At 44.0% G+C, this 20924-nt stretch overlaps 1 protein-coding gene across 1 annotated transcript in view; it reads left to right on the top strand.

Moving 5' to 3' along the window:
* Positions 1-12256: 12256 nt before the first annotated feature.
* Positions 12257-20924, top strand: part of DZIP1 (DAZ interacting zinc finger protein 1) — a gene marked incomplete at both ends in the record, with an annotated part of 50507 nt that continues 41839 nt past the window's right edge. The window contains 2 exons of the mRNA XM_082859347.1: positions 12257-12727; positions 18466-18550. Coding sequence (XP_082715473.1) covers positions 12257-12727; positions 18466-18550 — 556 coding nt within the window. The remainder of the gene's footprint in view (positions 12728-18465; positions 18551-20924) is intronic.

Genomic DNA, 20924 nt, shown 5'->3' with positions numbered 1-20924 from the left:
TCTTAATGAACTTAAAAGGATATTTTAACACATTGGGACACACTTAATTACCAGATCCTTTCAGAACAGCAACACAGAATGCCTTCTCGGACAGGTTGTTCCATGTCCTACCAAAAATTCAGGTAATCTTATCTCGTCCAGGCTATCCTTAGCCTTCTTCAGGGTGTTCTGATTAGTTTTGCTTTGTTTTTTATCACCTCTTCCCCTGATGGTCTATTGGATCTATTACTGTCATCTCTATAATTGAGCTCAAAGGGCAGCCTGATATGACCATACATCTTGGCTTGGGTGTGGGCAAAATTTTTACCCAGTTACGTCAACTAAAAAACACTGAATTTCTTACAAAGGCTCTTTCTTGGAAAGCTAGGAAGAAAAGCAAACATTTCCCCCCAAAAGACAGAAAATACATCAACCTAGACATGCTGAAATATTTTGAGCAATCTCATTCTTGCATAATTAAAGTATAGCCATAGATTGGTCTGGATGATAGAAGCTATCCATCAAACAGCTGTGTCCCTTCTCTTTGCCTTAGTGCTATGATGGATGAGTTGCCGTATCAAGCCGCTCCTATGCAAAATTTAAAATTTTTTCCTTCTTTGTAGGTCCCGAGTAGCTCTTCCCATCCCTGGTTAACCTTATAGTTCTACAGTAAATTGGATTATTGTTCCCATTATTTGCTTTCCTATAAAAGGATTTACATTCCTGTCTGTAGCCCTGTGACTTTGTGACCTTCTTTGAGCACAGTATACTTCCCTGCCCTATTCTCATTGCGTTTTATAATGTGATTTGCTTCGGCTAATTGAATGTGAGTAAAAGTGACGTGCTTCCCAGCAGAGATTTCAAGAGCCAATGTGTGACTTGGCTATTCCGGCAAAAGAAAAGCACGTCCCAGCTAGGGACGTGGGTCCTGTAAGGAGGCCACATGGAGCAAAACCACAACAAACATACAACTCATATGAAACATAAACCGTAGACCTTTCTATCATGAATATGATATTTTGGGGTTGTTTCTTTCTTCAGCATAATCTGGTGAAAGCCAGCCGATACCATTTCTGCTCGCCAGCCACTCTGGAATTACTAGACCATATATTGGTTCCTGAGATCCATCGTGCCCACTTGGAAAAAAAGATTTGATGTGTATGCCTGAGAAAGGGAGAGTCTTTTAAAGGGATCAGGGCTAAGGATCAGAAGCAGTTCTTGAATCCTGCTTCCCCTTACCGTTCCAAGTGAAGATAAGATTAGAAGGCAGGAGGAAAAGAGAGGAGGCAGAAGTGAGCCATGGCATGCATCCCTTTAAGGACAGAGAAAGTCCTGTGAAAGTGTTTGGTTTTCTATCCTGTTCTAAGCAACAATGACTGTCCTGTCTTATGGAGCTGGTTAGGATCCTAGAATCTGAATGAAGAAAGCTAAGATCGCAGAATCCAGATGGAGAAACTATAGATGAGGGGCAAAGTACCTCCCTGGGAGAGAGAAATCCAGATTATTCAAAGGGCTCTAAAGGTGCTGTCTTTTGTTCTGCCTTGTACGTATCTTCAAATCTTGAATCTGTAGGGAGAGAGAACATTTTGAAGAAAGCATCAGGATGCCCTTCCTAAAGGCCGGATCAGAGAGTAGGTAATAAAGGGGGGAGAGTTGATGTTCTTCCTACTAGATACGTGTATCTTTCACTCTTCCTCTCGGAATAGCTTCCTTTTGGGAATTGACACTCCCCGCTCCTGGCAGTTTTGTACCACTGATGGGTTTCTCCATCACAGCTCCTTTTGCTGCCACCTCCACCAGAGGGACCCATCAGAAACATGACCTAAGCTAAGTAGGTCCATCACATTCTCTCTCACAGGAATTTGAATCTTGAGCAGAATCTCAAAGGGCTCAAGGTAGATGGAGCTGAATTTTCTTTGTGGCAGTGAGATTGCCCTGAGTTACGTAGAACCCTGGTCCGGGGTTACCCCATGGCTGAGTTACATAGAACCCTGGAGCTCAGCTGGTCACTGTCTTTCATGAGGGCTGATTGTTCACGTTCTCCTTTGATATTATGAGCTATCCAATATCCTGTCAATAACCCCATCCCTTTCAGTTAACAGAATCATTTTCTGTTGCTGACAAGTGAAGAAACTTAACTAATATGGAAATTGGTGCCTGAGAACAAGTGCTCTTGGGAAAATGTGGCATGTTTGGAATTACTTATTTGGCTAATATGAGGTAAAAGAACCTGAGACTCCCATTAACATTCTCTGGAACAGTTTGTCCACTAAGGTTGAGGCTAAGTAGTGGTTGCCACTGACCAATTTAAAGGGATGAAGAATGCTGGACAACTAGGCATACTGAACTTTTTTCATCTTATGTATAACTTAAAACAAGAGAACAAGATCAAATCTCAAAACTTCACCTTGGCAATATTCCAGTTCTTTCTGTGACTTTGATGAAAAGAATCAATTTTTATCTAAAGCTGTAAGACTGTGGACACACAAAACCAAACCCAGAAACGGATTTTGTGAGTTGGGTTCACAGTTGTCCTAAGTCTTTTCCTGTGAAGGTTGGAGAACTGATCAGAAGACAGTGGATCCTGACAAATGGAAAGGGTAACAGGTAAGAGGATATGTAAGACTGAATGCAGTGGTTCTCAAAGTGGGGTCCCCAGACTAGTGGCATCAACTGGGAACTTGTTAGAGATGCAAAATTTCTAGCTTCAGCCCAGACCTACTAAATCAGAAACTCTAGGAGTGGGCACAGCTATCTGTGTTCTATCTTCCAGCAGACTCTGATGAAAGTTTGAGAGCAACTGGGGTGGAGGACTTGAAGTCCTCAAACCAGCCTGAAATAACTCCTCACTCTGCTTTCTTTGGCCAAGGAAGCTTTACCACCTTTGTAGGTGAGAACTGATTAGTCCCCTCTCAGGAGCCAAGCCACACTATTGTTATGGCAACTAGAATACAACAAACTTAGCATGGCCTGGGGGGTGAGGAGCATGAGTGAGACAATCCCAAATATCGGTACAGAAGAGTTAGAAACCTAGACATTGTAGGAATTTGCTAATGTATATCTGCCCCAAGTTGAGAGAATATGTGTGGGAATAGATTTTTTTTAAATAAATTTATTTATTTTATTTATTTATTTTTGTCTGTGTTGGGTCTTTGTTGCGGTGCGTGGGCTTCTCATTGCAGTGGCTTCTCTTGTTGTGGAGCACGGGCTCTAGGAGCGCAGGCTTCAGTAGTTGTGGCACATGGGCTCAGTAGTTGTGGCTCGCAGGCTCTAGAGCGTGGGCTCAGTAGTTGTGGCGCATGGGCTTAGCCGCTCCGCGACATGTGGGATCTTCCTAGACCAGGGCTTGAACCCGTGTCCCCTGCATTGGTAGGCGGATTCTTAACCACTGCGCCACCAGGCAAGTCCTGTGGGAATAGATTTTGAGGTTTCTAGATCAAGGAGCACGGTCCCTATTTTGGATCAGGATGAATGTACAGGTAGATATGGACCCTTCCCAGAGGTTGTGTATGCAGTATATGACAAGTTGGGGGAAAGACGTCAACGTAAATGTTCACTGAACTTTGTCCCACAATCCATTACATTCTCAAAGTCAGAAATCCCTTAACAAGTAGAGGAAGGAATTGAAAGACTTCCAGGAAAAGGGAATAAAGGATTGGATAGTTTATGCTCATCTAGTCCAGGCACCTGCTCACCACATCTTTGATATAAATGTTTATTTTAATAATAAAAAGGGTATCAGTAATGGTTTTACTGTAGGAGGTCGAAGCCTCTCTAGGTAGTTAAAGCTGCAAGGTATTTGCACACAATTAGATACCTGCAAAATCATGCAAAGGGCTAGAGCAGTGTGGGGTGGGGAGTGGCACAACTGGGACTGTGAAGCTCAGGAGTTTGATCCTCTGATAAAAAAGGCAGCGCAGTCACTGCTGTTTCAACAGCCACTTGACATGTTGAAGGTGATGAGACATGGAATTCAGCTGCTGCCTTTACCCATTGACACTCTGATGCTCATGACCTTGCCAGCCGGCAAAAATTACAGCAGGAAAATCTCTTCTGTCTCTTTTCTGTCGTTCAAATCATTCAAGAGTGTGTCTTGGACTTCCCTGGTGGTGCAGTGGTTAGGAATCTGCCTGCCAATGCAGGGGACACAGGTTGGAAACCTGGTCCAGGAAGATCCCACATGCCGCGGAGCAACTAAGTCCGTGCACCACAACTACTGAGCCTGCGCTCTAGAGCCCGTGAGCCACAACTACTGAGCCCACGTGACACAACTACTGAAGACCGTACGCCTAGAGCCCGTGCTCCGCAACAAAGAGAAGCCACCGCAATGAGAAGCCCGCGCACCCCAACGAAGAGTAGCCCCTGCTCGCCAGAACTAGAGAAAGCCTGCGCGCAGCAACAAAGACCCAACGCAGCCCAAAATAAATAAATAAATAAATTTATTTTTTTAAAAAAAGTGTGTCTAATTGGCAGAAACCAACTGCTTCCAGAATATGAGCTGGAAAGGAGTCTGGTCAGCACGGTTGTTAGCTTCCTCGCTTCTCAGGGCAGGAAGACACATTAAAGGAAGAGGGCTTGAAAGCGCAGTGAACTAAAATTCTGTATCCATCTCCTAAGGGAAGTGACTGCTCTTTACAAAAAGCCCTCTCTAGACTTGGAACGCTGGGTGCAAGAGCTGCCATTGAAATGGACTCCCAGATCTCAGGGGGGACGGGAGGAGCCCAAGATGCTTGGGCCCATGTAGAGGCTGTTAACTACCAGAGGTAAAGCCAGCTTGGTAATCCTACCATGGTCATATCAATCAGATTCTGATAAAAACAGTCTGACTCTCCCCCATAAATTAATCAGGGGCTTCAAAGTGTGGCATTTCATCAAACCACAAGTTATCTGGTTTGTAGGGCCCCTCCCATCCTACTACAAACACCAGGACTGAGCCACCTTCCATGAGATTTAGGTTTGGGTTTTGGTTTTGGTTTTTGAACCCATCTTTCGGACCCTAGTCAGTTCAAGGCAACACGTAAATGGTTCAATTGAATTGTAAATTGAAACTGTCATCAAGTCATTTTCTCTACTTAAGCCACCAGGGAACAATCAAAGAAAGGGAGGTTCTGGTACTGGTTGCGGTGTAGTTTCAAAATACGGCCTCAAAATCTTTGATGCATCCTGCCTTCAAAAGGCAAACCTGATTCCCCTCCCCTTGGGTGTCGGTCAAACTTAGGGACTCACTTCTAATGAGCAAATTTCCCTCTAAGCCCCATTTTCACTGCATCCCACAAATTTTAATAAGTTGTATTATTATTTAGTTCCAAATATTCTAAAATTTCTCTTGAGAGTTCTTCTCTGAAGAAGCGTGTTGGTTAATCTCCAAATATTTGGGGATTTTCCAGCTATCTTTCTGCTACTGATTTCTAGTTTAATTTTACTGTGGTCTGAGAACATATGTTGTATGATTTCTATTCTTTTACATTTGTTAAGATATGTTTGATGGCCCAGAATGTAGTCTATCTTTCTGAACGTTCCATGCAAATTTGAGAAGAACGTGTATTCTCCTGTTGTTGGATGGAGTATTCTATAACTGCCAATTAGATCAGGTTGATTGATAGTACTATTTGGGTCAGTTTTGTCCTAACTGATCTATTAATTGTTAAAGAGGGACGTTGAAGTGTCCAAGTATAATTGTGGATTTGTCTATTTCTCTTTCCAGTTCTGTTTTGCCTCATTTATTTTCATACTCCTTTCTTGAGTACACACATGTTAAGGATTATGTCTTCTTGGAACACTGACCCCTTCAACATTATACAGTATTCCTCTTAGTTCCTAATCATTTTCCTTGTTCTGAGGTCTGCTTTGTCTGAAACTAATACAGATGCTCCAGATTTCCTTTGATTAGTGATGTATCTTTTTCTATCCCTTTTAAACCATCTAAGTCTTTATATTTGAAGTGAGTTTCTTATATGTAACATACTGTTGGGTCTAATTTTTTTTAATCCACTCTGACAATCTTTTAATCGGTTTATTTAGACCATTCACATCTAAAATGATTATTGATATAATTGGGCTAATGGCTTCCATGTTTGTAACTGTTTTCTATTCATTCTTTCTTCCTTTCTTTCTTTCTTTCTTTTCTTTTCTTTTCACCCTCTTTTCCTGCCTTTTCTGGTTTCAATGGAGCAGTTTATAACATTCCATTTATCTCCTCTCTTAACATATTAATCATACTCCTCTTTTTAATTATTTAATGGTTGCCCTAGAGTTTGCAATATACATTTACAACCGCCTGCCAGCAGCATCCTATTTTAAGTTACTCAAAGGAAGCTGAGGCTGAGAAGCCAGGTTTGAATTTAGAATTCTTGCACTCAGCCAAGCTCCCAGGCAGCAACTCTTCTGTTTTGTATCCTGGCACCATCCCGACCAGAGAGAGGCCTTGTGTGCCTAAGGGTTCTATTTGCCAATCCATATACCTGCGCTATTTAGTACTTCTGAATAGTCTGCTGACTGCGGCCACCCCACGTGGCTAACCATGAGCAATACAGTCCGTCTTTGAGAAGACAGACTTGCAGAAGCAGCCCATACAGGCTCTGAGAGTTGGCGTGGACGGTTTGTGCAGGAAGTTCCAAGGTTCTATGAAGCATGGTCTAGAATGGGAGAGCACAGGCTATGGGAGGACCAGGTCCATTAGCTTCTTGGGCTTTTCTAAAGGGCCAGGCCAGAATGGAAGCCCTCTTGCCTTAAAAGGCGGTATGGACCCTGACACTCATCTGACTCATCTTTACACAATTTGTGCTTGCTACTCAATTTTTCAAAAGTAAATAATATACTGTCTCTATAATATGTAAACAATATAATGTGTAAACTGTATGAAAAAGGGAATGATTTAACCCAAAAGTTAGGACAACTGTTAAGTAGGAGGATGGAAAGGGATATGATTGGGGAGGTACAAAGAGGAGTTTCCAAAATGCTAGGAATGGTTTAAACTGGGGGGTGGGTATACAAATGTTCACCTGATTATTCTTTAAACTGTACATATATCTCTTACACACTTTTCTGTATACTATATATGATATTATAATTATAACTAAAAGACATTAGCCAGGTGATCAAAAACGAAGGGCAGAAACAACATGTATTGTCTGATTTGATACCTTTTAATTACTTTGATTCAAAGTCCACTTTGAATATCTAATCTTTGTTTTACTCCTGTAAGACCTGGTAATGTTTAATAATAAATAGATACCATGCTAGCCACCATCCCCAACTGCCTGCCTCAATGTAATTTTCATTTTGTCACACTTGCTGTTTTCAAACAGGAGAAATGAAAACAAAAATTTGAAATAAATTCAGATATAACACTTTAATTTACTAACTACACAAAATGATCAATAGTAACCAATATTTCTATTTTCCTTTTTTAGGATCATTTCTGTCTTCAAAACCACATACTTATTTGAGCACTTACTATGTGCTCAGTGTGCTAGAGCACATCAGGTTCTCATGGTCTGATGCAGGAGACAGATACCTAAATAATTTTAATTTTTTAATTATTTAATTACCACAGCAACACCCTGCTCAGCTGTGATAACTGGTATAAGAGGTTTGAAAGGATCAAGAATGTATGATTGGGCTTCCCTGGTGGCCCAGTGGTTAAGAATCTGTCTACCAATGCAAGGGACACAGGTTCGAGCCCTGGTCCGGGAAGATCCCACATGCCGCGGAGCAACTAAGCTTGTGCTCCACAACTACAGAGCCTGAACTCTAGAGTCCACAAGCCACAACTACTGAGCCCACATGCCACAGCTACTGAAGCCCGAGTGCCTAGAGCCCGTGCTCCTCAACAAGAGAAGCCTCGACAATGAGAAGCCCATGCACTGCAACAGAGTAGCCCCCGCTCACCGCAACTAGAGAAAGCCCGTGCACCGCAACGAAGACCCAACACAGCCAAAAATAAATAAATAAATAAATAAAATTAAAAAAAAAAAAGAATGTATGATTGCTGTTATGCCAATGCCAAGGTCAACTGGTTCATCTTATTTCTTCCAATTCTGCATATGTGGCATACTGGTAACACAAATGGTGTATTATCAAATAATGTTAATTAAGCAATTATCCTCTAAGGCACGCACACACACACCACAAAGGGCTACAGAGTATATAGATTTTGCAAAGCAGTGGCCACACCTCCCTCACATTGCCTGATATTTCTATCTAGAAATCTTTACCCATACTACTTTAGAGCATTTTTATGGGATCCTGGATCTTTCCAATTTAAGCATTAAATTGAAATTGGACAAATTTTTAGAAACCTGTTAAGGTTGTCCTAGGTCTTATGATTTTAATTAAAAACTAAAACAAGAAAGGAATTCAACATAAATACTTTTTGAGCTATTACTATTTTTGATGCCTTGTGCTAAATAAAGTAGCCGATAAAGTTAATTCAGTCAAAGAGAAACACAAGGAAAGGCATTTTACAGTAACACGTTGTCATCCAACAAAAATTCTGAAGTTACTCCTTTCTAAGTGAAGAACTATTTTGCTACAAAAGACAGTAAGATTTTGCAAAAGATGCACTCAAATTTCTCAATCTGGGTCAACCTCATGGTTGTGAAAATATGTGCATACTTTCTGGATTACGCATTATATGGAATTTTGCCCCATTGTTAGACCGTGTGTTCCAGTTTTAGGTTAAAAAACAGTTACCTTACTCTTGAACCCGGACGTCCCCTCTCCCCCACCGACAAACTTTCTGCCAACAGAGATCCATGCCTTTCGTCCTAAAATGGGCATAACCAAAAGAGACACGGAATCTAGATGGATTTAAATCCTTGTGTGCTTCGGCACATGGTCTTTAATCCTGTTTTCCCCATCACTCAAGTGCAAGGCTGCATGAGATAGCCCTATAAGGTCTCTTGCATCTGCAGACTTCTGCGATTAAAATGCATCTCTTCTTAGAAGGAATTCACAAAAAGCCCCTGCCTCTATGGGAAATTAGCTAGCTGGGCGTTAGGCTAACCGCAGGATAGGAGTAAATCTGGTTTCTCTTTGAAAAGTCTTCCTGGGGCGAGCATCCCACGCCAGCAACAGAGCGCGCCCAGGCACCACGTGTCTGCACCAACAGCGGGATTGGCGGAGCGCATTTTCGCGCGGCGGTCTAGACGCGCACGGTCCCGCCCAGCTGCCGGAGGAGCCGGGAGGCAGAGCGAAGAGGCCGGAGGGAGATCGCAGATGGGAGGGGGCGGGAGGGGGGTGGGGGATCCCGAGGCGCCAGTGGCCGGGAATCTGGGAGGGCCTGGAGAGGCGCCAGGCGGTTAGCCTCGCCACAACTTGCCCAGAACAGGCAGGCCTCACTCTGCGTCCTGGAAGAAGGAGCTGGCCCGCCGCTTCCCTCCTGGCTGCTCCTCGGCCTCCACGGGCCCGCCCGCGCTAGCAGCGCCCCTGGAGCCTGCGTCCGCAGCTTCGCCCCTGTCCGCCTGCAGCGCCCGGCGCCCGCCCAGAAGCGCGCAGCTGGGGTGAGTCGAGGTCAGGGATGCGCCAGGCGCCCAGGGGAGGCCGGGGCCTCTGGGTGCCCGCGAAGCCGGGCCCTCCTTCCTCTTTTCCTGCTGCGAGCCGAGGCGCTGCAGACCCCGCTGGCCTGGCTGCCGCAGCTCCCCACTCCCCCGTTTGCTTGCCTTCTAAGGGGCGGCGCCGGGACCCCACTGGAGCCTGCGTTCCCCGGCCTTTGTCTTTGTGGGTTCGCCGGTCGTCCCCATGGTGCGCCCGGGGCGGGAGGCGCTGCGCCCGGCTGGGGGCCCTGCAGAGGGAACGGGAAAGCGTGCCCCTTCTTTCCTGTTCCGGCCATCTTGCGACTCAGATTCAGCGGAGGGGCGAGGCTGGCCAGCGGCGCGGCGCTCGCGGCCGGGCGGAGTTGTGGCGGCGAACGGAGATGGGCGCCTGGAGCCCCGCGCGCCTCCTCCCCAGAATGCAGTGGGAGCGCGCGGATAGACCCCCCCCAAGTTTCAAGGGCTTGGACCCAGAGCCCGGGGGCACAGGAAATGTGAGGGACAGGGGCCGGGAGCTGACGTTTCCTACGCGCCTAATTCATTCGTATCGTTCTTTTTTTTAATTTATTTATTTAATTAATTTATTTTTGTCTGGGTCTTTGTTGCTGACCCTGGGCTTTCTCTAGTTGCGGCCCGCAGGGGCTAGTCTTCCTTGTGGTGCGCGGGCTTCTCATTGCGGTGGCTTCTCTTGTTGCAGAGCACGGGCTCTAGGCACTCAGGCTTCAGTAGTTGCAGCATGCAGGCCCAGTAATTGTGGCTCACGGGCTCTAGAGCACAGGCTCAGTAGTTGTGGCGCACGGGCACGTGGGATCTTCCCGGACCAGGGCTCGAACCCGTGTCCTCTGCATTGGCAGGTGGATTCTTAACCACTGAGCCACGGGGGAAGCCCCTCATTCGGATCATTCTTTATCCACTTGTCCTTTTGGCAAATTCTTAACGCGCCTCTCCGTGCCTGATCTATGCCAGGTGCTGGGGATATAACGGTGAGCAAGAGAGACCACGGCCCTTGTTCCCGCTGATCCTGCAGCCCAGTGGATGGAGTCCAGGGTACACAGACCTGCCAGGTCGGTATCCTGACGTCTATTTAACAGACTGGGAAACTGAAGCCTAGGGCTGCCGTAACTTGTAGGTCAGGCAGCAAGTAAATGGAAGAATCAGACTTTGAAGCTAGATCTTTAAGACTGTCATGCTGGCTGTAGTTAATCGATAATAGCTCTTTTTCTTTCAAAATCCCGTTCAAAATTATTTGGACGCACGGCTTCTATGAAGTCTAATGAAGCGTGTGCTTGGTTTCTGGATGCTTTCCTGTGGGCTTATTTCTAGTTCTCAGTGTCTAGAAAGGGCTAGAAATGTTTGACATTACAAGTTTGCTTCCAGTTACTCTGAACTGTATTTTCGTTTCTTCTGTTCTTTGGGTGTTAGGAGAGACAAAAATTTTCCTGATGGTTGGTCCAAGCAGGGACTCCCCGGTGGACTGACGAATGGCTGGCTTTTCCTCAGTTCATCCATCTCTATGGTAACCACAGGCAGCTCCCAGAAGACCTCGAGAATGAGAGGCCTGAGGTCTACGAGTTGCTGCTAGAAATAGTTCAGCCTCTCCAGAAAACAGAATGCAGCTGCCACACAAGTTTGTAAGGTAAATACCAGGGCCCTGTAAAGTTCCCCCTCCATATAATTGTCTTTATCTTCACATTTTGAAAAAAAGTATCCTTTTGGAAAGACAAGTAAGGTATTACATATTTGGGGAAGTTCTTTGGTTTGAAATTCTATCCGAATGTTATATCTAGGTGGCCAACCCAGAGAGGAAGAAAGACTCCATTTAAAAAAGTATCTTGGATGTAAGAAATTTAGGAGGCCTTCCATGAAATATAATTAACTACACTACAAATTTAATTTTTAAAACAACTTTATTGAAGTATAATGTACAAAATGCACCGTTAATTTTCAGTGTACCATTCAGTGAGTTTGGAAAAATGTATATGCCCGAGTAATCAACAAGACAATCGAAATAGAGAACATTTTTTTATTATACCCCAAAGTGTGCCTTTGCAGCTAGGCCCCCCTCCATCCCATTTAATTTTACATAGATTTGTTGCTTCACGTTTTCTGAGTTGTGAGTGAAAGAGGAGGATGAATGATTCTTTCTAATCTCAAAAACCTAAGGCGAGGATCAGAGGCTAGCAGCTAGGATGTGGCTCCCCACGCCTTAGAGACTTGCAAGGTGGTGCCCCGCGAGCCGGCGCTCAGGAAGTGTGCCCTCTCGAGGTGGACCGGTGTGTCCTCGGCTGGCTCACGACGAGTTCTTCTTTGGCCCCGCAGGGCCCTGGGCGCACGCTGACCGCGCGCTGGCCGGCTCGCACTTTGCTCCAGGTCCACGCCCGTGGCGCTGCCATAACAACGGCCTAGACGCCCAGGCCTTAGGCCGCCGCCGCCGGGACCCGGCCTGCTCCCCGCTCCGAGGGGTGGGGCGGCGGCGGCCCGGGCCGGATAGACGGGACTACCCCCTCCTCCGAAGCCGGCAGAGGCGGCGGATTTGCTTCCAAGTATGGTAAGAGGCGGCAAGCCGGGGATGCCCGCCTGCCGATGCCGGGCTGGGGCGGCGGGGACTCCACGGAACTCCCAGCCCCCTCCGCCTCCCCCATTCTCTCTCCTTCCCGCAGCCCTTTCAGAAGCACGTCTACTACCCGCTCGCCAACAGCCTGGAGAGACCCGCCTCCGAAGCCGCCGCGGCGGGCGGGGCCGCCATGGCCTGCGGCCCCGCCAGCGCGGCTTCGGGCCCCCTGCCCTTCTTCCAGTTCCGCCCGCGGCTGGAGAACGTGGACTGGCGGCGGCTGAGCGCCATCGACGTGGACAAGGTGGCAGGCGCCGTGGACGTGCTCACGCTGCAGGAGAACATCATGAACATCACCTTCTGCAAGCTGGAGGACGAGAAGTGCCCGCACTGCCAGTCGGGGGTGGACCCGGTGCTGCTGAAGCTCATCCGCCTGGCGCAGCTCACCATCGAGTACCTGCTGCACTCGCAGGAGTTCCTCACCTCGCAGCTGCACAACCTGGAGGAGCGGCTGCGCCTGAGCCTGGCCGAGTGCGAGCACAGCAAGAAGCTCCTCACCAAGCAGGCCGGCGAGATCAAGTTACTCAAGGAAGAGTGTAAACGCAGGAAAAAGTTGATCTCCACCCAGCAGCTGATGATTGAGGCCAAAGCCAGCTATTACCAGGTGAGAAGCTGCCTTGTGATTACCCAATAAAACCCTCAATTCCTACTGGCTGGGATATTGAGAGCCCTTTCCTACAGCACTGCCTTTTTTTTTTTTTTTGATTTGTACTCTAAATTAGAAGAAACAGCATATATTTAAGCGAAAGAGTAATTTTCACCAACAGATAACGTGGTTCATTACCTTGTGTAGACTAACATAGGGTTAATAATTAAGTAACGTTGACCGCGGTGCTTTATTGCATTATCTAAAAGCTGGTTGTTTAAGAAACTGTTTCTTCCTCCTAATCGGTGTAATGAAAAATAAACCAGGTACAAATTGCTGTTGAGCTGCGGCCCCAAATGATATGGAATGCTTAAATTTGTGGATTTTTTTCCCTCATTTTTAAATTTTGAAATATTTTTAAATTTACAGAAAGATTACAAATCAGTGCAAAAACTTCCTTACACCAATTATTAACATTTGCCACATTGGCTTTATTTTCTCTGTCTCTGTTTCATACTATTACCTTTGAACCATTTGGCAGTGAGTCGCAGACGCTTAAGCATTTCAATGTGTCTGTTTCCTAAGCAGGAGAATACTTGCTGATATAACAATGCTACTTAAAAATTTTTTAAAGTTTGCCTTTTTGTTCTTAATCTCCCAACTGTTAGGGGTTAGACATTGAACCCAAGATAAATATTGTCATTTTTGTGTGTAACAGAAATCAGCATATTTATCTTTTTTATTGGTTAGGTAGAAGAAGCAAAGAATGTTTGATGAAGATATCAAAGTAAGCAATAGACTGACAAGATTGATTTCACACCCCTACATTCCAGTCATTTTGGCTAACTAGGACTTAAAAGGCCTCAGTGGATTTAGGTAATGGTGGAGCCAAAGCAGGAGTGCATGTGGAGAACTGGGTGTAGGGCTCAGAAAACAGTGAGGTTAATAGTGCTTAAGACTGACCCAACAGGAGCCTTGAGAGAAGTGTACTTAAACTAGGTGAATAGTTGGGAAAGAATGCTGTTTAGAAAGTCTTAATGTTTAGCCTTGAGTATACAACCTTTAGGTATAGTCATCCAATGATACCTGATGTTGCTAATTGCCTATGTGTTTCATAAATGCTATTTAAAAATAAATATTTATAAATAGTGCTGGGATGGCTCTTTAAATGTCATTATCGTAAAATGGGTAGAATAGGTTCTGTTTAAAACATTAAAGAAAGTTTACCTGGCTTTGGTATTATTCAGTGAAACATTAAAACCTGTAACATAAAAATTGTATGTTTATAAACTTTGTTTGCGTTCTTTTGGTTATCATAAAAATAGCTGTTCGTAAGTAAAGATTTTCAAATGTGAATGATAATATGAGGCTTAAAAAAGTAATGGCTCACTTTTATCAAATGAGTGACACCTGCCAACTCTTGGCCACTCAGACTCTGAATGGCGGTGGTAGCCGTACGGTGTGCCCAGGTGTGGCCAAGAAGAGATAGGAATGACCACACCACCTTTTCCTACTTAGTGTAGTACACGTATACTCTGCCCTCTATTAAGTGACTTGCCATTGTCTCTTTATGGAGTTCTTGAGCAGTGAGAGCCTTTAGGGTGACAACTCCGGAGTTAGACTATCTGGGTTTGAATTCCACCTGTTCCTCTGTGCAAGTCTTTTAACTTCTAAACCTCAGTTTCCTCATCTGGAAAATGAGAATATTAGTAGTAGGGTTGCTCTGAGAATCCCGTGAGATAATGCATGCATAGCACGAGGAAAGCTCAGTAAATAGCTTCCAACAAGTGGATGTTGATTTCTGCAGTGGCTTCCCTGTAGCGAGCTGTGGCTACCTGTGACCTATCTCTTTATGAATCCTTAGACCAGAAGGCCAGAGGTCACAGTGCTGAGCTGCTGTGAGAATCAGTGTTTCAGGGAGGGCTAGTCAAAGACTGCTGCTAAGAATAGTTGGCATGTAAGCTAGCAGGGATTCCACGGTGTTATAACCTTTGTTACAGATTTGTAAGCTAGGGATATTTGGCCTATAGTAAAATTTATGGGAAGTCAATTGATTTTGTTTAAATAGTTATTTGACTTTAGTCTGCAGTGTGAATTTTTATTTAAATAGAAACCTCCAACAGCCGGGGAAGTTTGATGGCCATGTGTAAAGGCCAGTGTGTACCAGTGATCTGGCTATCAAATTATTTTTAAAACTTTAAAAATTAAAAAATTCCAGTGGATTATAATAGGACTTAGACTCTAAGAAGACCTTTCATTTTCACAGCTGGAAGACTCAGATTCCTCCCCACACTTCAGCAACACAGATAGATTTTGGAATCTGTCAGTGAATTTCTGTCCCTTGTTCCAATTATTGAGCCCCTTGGAGTTGGAGATGAGTGTTAGGGAGTAAAAAAAGCATGCATTTTGCTGTCAGAGAGACATGGGTCAAACTGTGCAACCAATAAGGCTGCAACTTAACTTTCCTGAGCTTTGATTTCTTCATGGATAAAGTGGTTGCCGTGGAAATTTTTAAAGATAGTGATGTAACAGGGCCTAGCTCTTAGTGGGCATAGTGAAAATCTTTATCTCCTATTCTCCGTCATTGTCTTTGAGAGGTCTTAAGAAACATCTGGAGGAATCAAAAACCTCTATCCTACTCATTTAGGTAAAGGAACCCTGAGTTCTTGTGTTAATTCCATTACACTAACTATTTTTAAATTTTTAATGATTTTGGATAGAAGTGGTATTAAGACATTTACATGTTTTACATAGCATACAACCTACATGTAGCCAACATTCTGAAACCAAGTACACTGAACATAATTTGACATATTATATCCCTGGGGTTGTCATGGAAAGAGTATCAGATTCCTTTCTATGAATAGTTCATAGTACCTAATTTTTCTTAATTCATTATGTCACTTTCTGTCCTAAAGATGCTTTAAGGGAACTCCTTTGAAAAAGCAGTTTATATCATTCATCTGTATATCAAACATATTTATCATATATTTAAAACTATTTTTTTAAGAAAATGCAAAGGGTTATAGGATAAAGTTTTTACAGCATTTTTTAAAGTTTTATAATTATCTTATTAATGGAGAAATTTGATTCTACATGTTGTAGAATTCCTTCCCACCTTCTTACCCTGAAAGGGAACTTTATTATTTCTAAGGCAGAATCTTTGTGCAATAAGTAGGATTCCTGAACCTCCTGCTGTTTTTCATAGTGAAGAATGATCTGACTTTTATTAAGTTTCTAATTACTGTAAGATCTATTATAAAGTATGTTTTAATCCCAGTGATGGTAGATCAGATAGTTTTGGCTTTGGGGCCTGATAGACCAGTTGTTTCAGGTTTCACTAATCCATTCATTTTTTAAAAACTGACTAGTATTCCATGGTGTACATGAATCAGAGTCTGTTAACCTTTTACTTTTGTAGAATATCTTGCCTGGAACCCGTGTCTGGCTCTTATGAATAATGCTGCTATAAACATTCACTTGCAGGTTTTTGTGTGAACTTAAGTTTTTTCTTTTAGAGCAATTTTAGTTTCATTGAGGGGAAGGTACAGAAAGTTTCCATATATCTCCTGCCCCTACACATGCATAGCTTGCCCCGTTATCAACAGACCTAAGTATTTCATTTTGGGGGGTGCTAATGTAAATGTTATTACATTTTTAATTTCAGATTCCACTTGTTCATTACTGGTATATAGGAAAGCAGTTGACTTTTGTATATTAACCTCGTATCCTGCAACTTTGCTATACCTGGTTATTAGTTCCAGGAGTTTTTTGGCAGTCCTTTTGGATTTTTTACACAGACGATCATGTCATCTGCAAACAAAAACAGTTCTGTGTCTTCCTTCCCAGTCTGTATATCTTTTAATTTTTTTCTTGCCCTATTACATTAGCAAGAACTTAAAGTGCAATGTTGAAAAGCACACTCAGGGGCAGTGGTTTGCCCTGTATCCTCCCCTCTCTTACAGATCCAAGACGAGTTGTGGATTTTTCAGTCTGTTCAGCTTTTTCCTTGTTGTTAGGATGGAGTGGCAATTTTCAAGCTCCTTACATGCAGATCCAGAAACCAGAAGTCTATTAACTTTGTTTTGGTATTTTTGTCATAGAAGTTTCTCATGTTGATGAAGTCAAAATGTCAGTCTTTTCTTTTTGGAGTATGAGCCCCTTCTTACCCTGAGCTCATGAGTCTTCTGTATTATTGCAGCAGTTAAAATACGTATTTTCTATTTTGAGAAATTAAAAGTTACACTTCGTGTTTCCTCTTCCTTTCCTTTCTCCAGTGCTGTGTGTAGCCCAAGAGGCACACTTACACCCGAGCCAGTGTGGGCAGTCCCTAAACTGTTGTGAGGAAACCAGAACAGTCCTCATGAGCAGAGAAGTCGTAAAAGATGCTGTAAAGATCCTCTGAAATGTAATGCTGAGAAATATGCCATCATGTTAATTTTCTGGGAAGTTAGAACCTAAAGTTTTCTGATGCAATTATACTGATTAAGAGTAAGGCAAAAGCTGAATAGGAGAACATGTAAATAGCACAATAGAGATGAAATAGCAAAATCCAGACTGAGAGTAACTCTGCAGGAAAATGTTCGGTTTCTTCAGCAAAAGAATTATAAGGAAAAGGAGCTTGGAGGCTCATCCTATAGACAAAAACAGAATTAAGAGACAAAACAACCAGTTGCAGGATATGACCTTATTTGTATCCTGATTCACAACAAACTGCAAAAATGTTTTCTAAGACAATGTGTGAATTATTGGGGAAAAAATAAACAAATGGTTGGATATTTGTTGATAAATAAGAAATTTTCACATTTTAAAAGGTGGGATAATATTATGATCGTGTTAAAAGAAAGTCCTTTTGGAGATAGATTCTGAAATATTGACAAATGAAATATACAGTATCCAGCACTTACTTCAGAGTAATCCAGGGGGGAGGATATAGATGAAACAAGTTGAATTTTTTGCTTAAAAATTGTGTTAAAGTAGAGAATAGAGATACAGGTAGGATTGATTTTTTTTTTCCCAGTAAATTCATTTTAGGAGGCCAAATATTTCTAAGCATGTGCTCAATGATTTTTTAATGCTGGTCTCTGGAGATAAAGCTATGAATAAGAGAGAGAAGAGTTCATGCTCTCAGGAAGCTGACATGCTAGAACCTAGAGGGATTAGGCAGGAGACAATAAGCAAGTGAAGTAAATAAACCTGAAAATATTAACTGGTGAGATGTACAATGATGAAAACAAGACAGTGTGATGGGACAGTGCCTGTCAGGAGGCTCATGCAGGAAGATTTGCTGAGGACGTGCAGCTCAGCCCGAGCGTGGAAGATGCTCCGTAAATGACACCTTGAACGGGAAGGTCTGGGGAAGATTCAGGCAGGGAACCAGCCAATGCAAAGGGTCTGAAGCTGGCTTGCTTGAGGGACAGGAAGAGGCTGGCATGACGGGAGTGTCATGAACAAGTTGATGCTGGCGGGCTGTGAACCACCAGTCTTAACAGGGGCAGCATCAGGGGTTCCCAAAACCACCAAGATGGGCTACTTTAACTGTCAAGAGATGGCTTTCACTGTCCTGTGTTCAGTTTGGGAAGAACACCCTGGTCTTGTATGTCTTTTTAGTTATGCTTTCAGTATCACTTGCCAGGGTGGTAACATTTGGGGGAAATCCCCCAAGAGATAATGCTTCAGGGACCCAAATTTTAATTCAAAGTAGGTGGAAGGGCACTTGTTACAGACACTTGGATTTGTTGCTCTCTCCTTTTCAGTGCCGTTTTTGTGACAAGGCCTTTATGAACCAAGCTTTTCTACAAAGTCATATTCAGCGCCGCCACCCTGAAGATTCTCATCTTGGTAAGTCGTGAGCGCTACCTCAAAGATCTGTTCTCTTTCTGGTGGCTTTTTCTTTTTTCAGTGAGACATGGTCCAAAGCATCTCTCAATCCTTTTAAAAGAAAGCATCATAGTCCTTGTTCACTCATTTAGTTAGTATTGAGCCCCTACTGTGTGCCATGCACTGCCTTAGGGGTCGGGGATACCGTCGTAAACAAGACAGACCCTGTCTGGCTCTCTTACACCCTAATGGGTGGGATGGAGGATTCACATTTAAACAAATGAATGAGTGATTCTTTTCAAATGGTGGCAAGTGCAATGAAGAACATAAAGTAGGAGAATGGGATGGAGAGTGACTCCTAGTGACTCTTCATTAAGGAGGCGCTATTTGATGAGAAACCAGAATGGTGCTGGGGTCCCAGCCTGCAGGAAATTTGGGAAATGTATATCCCGGGCAAGGGGAACTCGCACTGTGAGGGTGTGTGAGGAAAAGGCAGGGCACGGCATGTTTGGGGAACAGATAGAAGGTTGGTGGAGCAGGGTGAGCAAGGCAGTGGTGGGTTAGGAAGGGACTAGGTCACATAGGGCCTTGAATGCCCTGGGTGGGCATGTGGGTGATTTAATAAGCGTAATGGGAAGCCACTGGAGGATTTTAAGTTGCGGGGACATGATCTGATCTGTACCTTAAAATGACCCCTCTAGCTGCAGTTGGGGAACAGACTGTAGGGGCAGAGGTGGAAGCAGCTGGGAAGGTGAGGAGGCTGCATGATAGCCCAGGTGAGAGAAGGTGGCAACTGGACCAGGGCGGCACCAGGGAAGGTGGGAGAAGTGGAGACGGAGAAGGTTTATTCTGGACGCAGAGGCCACGGGGATGTGACTCAACATGAGAGCAAGAGATGAAGCAAAGATGATCCTGGGCTTTTGTCCTATACATTTGGGTGAATGGCTGTCACGTTTCCTGAGGGACAGACCCGGAGTGGAGCAGATAGATTGAGGGAGGAAGGAGAATGGAGAATTTGTGTTGGCCACGGGTACAACTAAGTCACACGTACAGTTGCCATGCAAGTGGAGATGCTGAAGGTCTGGAGGTCAAAGTGAAGGCCCAGGCTGGAGATAAAACCTGGGAGTCGTTAGCAGAACCGGGCTGGATGAGATCACTTAGAGAAGAGAAGATGGCTAGGGCCAGCCCCACACTAGGAGTTCAGGAGGAGCCCCTGAGGGAGTGAGAAATCACACTGATGGAGGCAGGAGGGAGTCTGGGAAGTGTGTTGTCATGGAAACCAAGGGGCATGAGTGTTTCAAGAAGGAGACAGTTACACCGAATGATCTTGAGGCACAGAGGAAGAGGAAGACCTAGAATTGACCATTATTGTCACAGTGACTGTTGGTGACCTTGACGTGTGACATAATTCAGTGAATTATTGGGGATGAAAGCTGGATTGGAGTGAGCTGGGAATCAGGCAAGGAAGTGGTCATGTCCATTACAGACATTTATTTCAGTAACGTTTGCTGGGAAGGAAAGCTGGGACAGGAGGCAGTGCCTGGAGGGAAATATGAGACCAAGGGGAAATTTTTGTCTTGTTTGAGGTGGGAGATACTAAGATGTGTTTGGGTGCCAGTGTGAATTAACCAGTGTATCGAGGGGGAAATTGAAGAAGCAGGAGATGGGAGGCTTACCATGGAACCAGGTTTCCTACTAATTTAAATGTTCTCAGGAGCAAAGAATGCAAGGTCTGTTTCTCCATGAGCAGATCGAAGCATTCTGCTGATCGCCACAGTAATCCACAGAAGTTCTCATTACAATCTTAAATGTTCTCGGTATCTAGACGTGTGTACTTCTAGCTTGTTACTCAGTGCCTGCTTTCCCCTCCCTTTTGGGCCAGTTTGTTTCCATTCCTGCCTATTTCAGATAAATAGATTTATTCAGGAACCAGCTAAACTTTGCATAAACAATAGGAACAGCATAAAATTCCACTTATAAGCCATGGACCGCTGATACAATTTAGCAATGTATTGGAGAAATTGGGAAGATTAAGTATTTTAATTAACCTGCCATTCTTCAGTGTGAAACTGACCTTCTTTCTCTTCTGTTTCAGTATCTTATTCTATCGCATACTCGTTTCAGAGAGTATTTCAGACTCTGAAATGAGTATTATTTCTTCAGGTCATCTTTGAGATTCTGACTTTCTACCTTGGTTTCCATACCTTTCATGTCTACACTCACAGACACATGTATATCCATTCAGTCATGTGTACATCTGCATGTAAGTACATGTACATAAGTATTCTTCCCTTCACTTGTTGCTCCCTTTAACGACTTTTCAGTAGTTCGTTTTTGCCCCATGGATGGGTCATGGCCCAAGTTTGCATTTTGAATGCCAGCCTCTGCTTATCTT

This window comes from Leucopleurus acutus (assembly GCF_964270905.1).
Source record: "Leucopleurus acutus genome assembly, chromosome: 18".
Taxonomy (NCBI): domain Eukaryota; kingdom Metazoa; phylum Chordata; class Mammalia; order Artiodactyla; family Delphinidae; genus Leucopleurus; species Leucopleurus acutus.
This window is presented reverse-complemented; position numbering and strand designations above follow the sequence as displayed.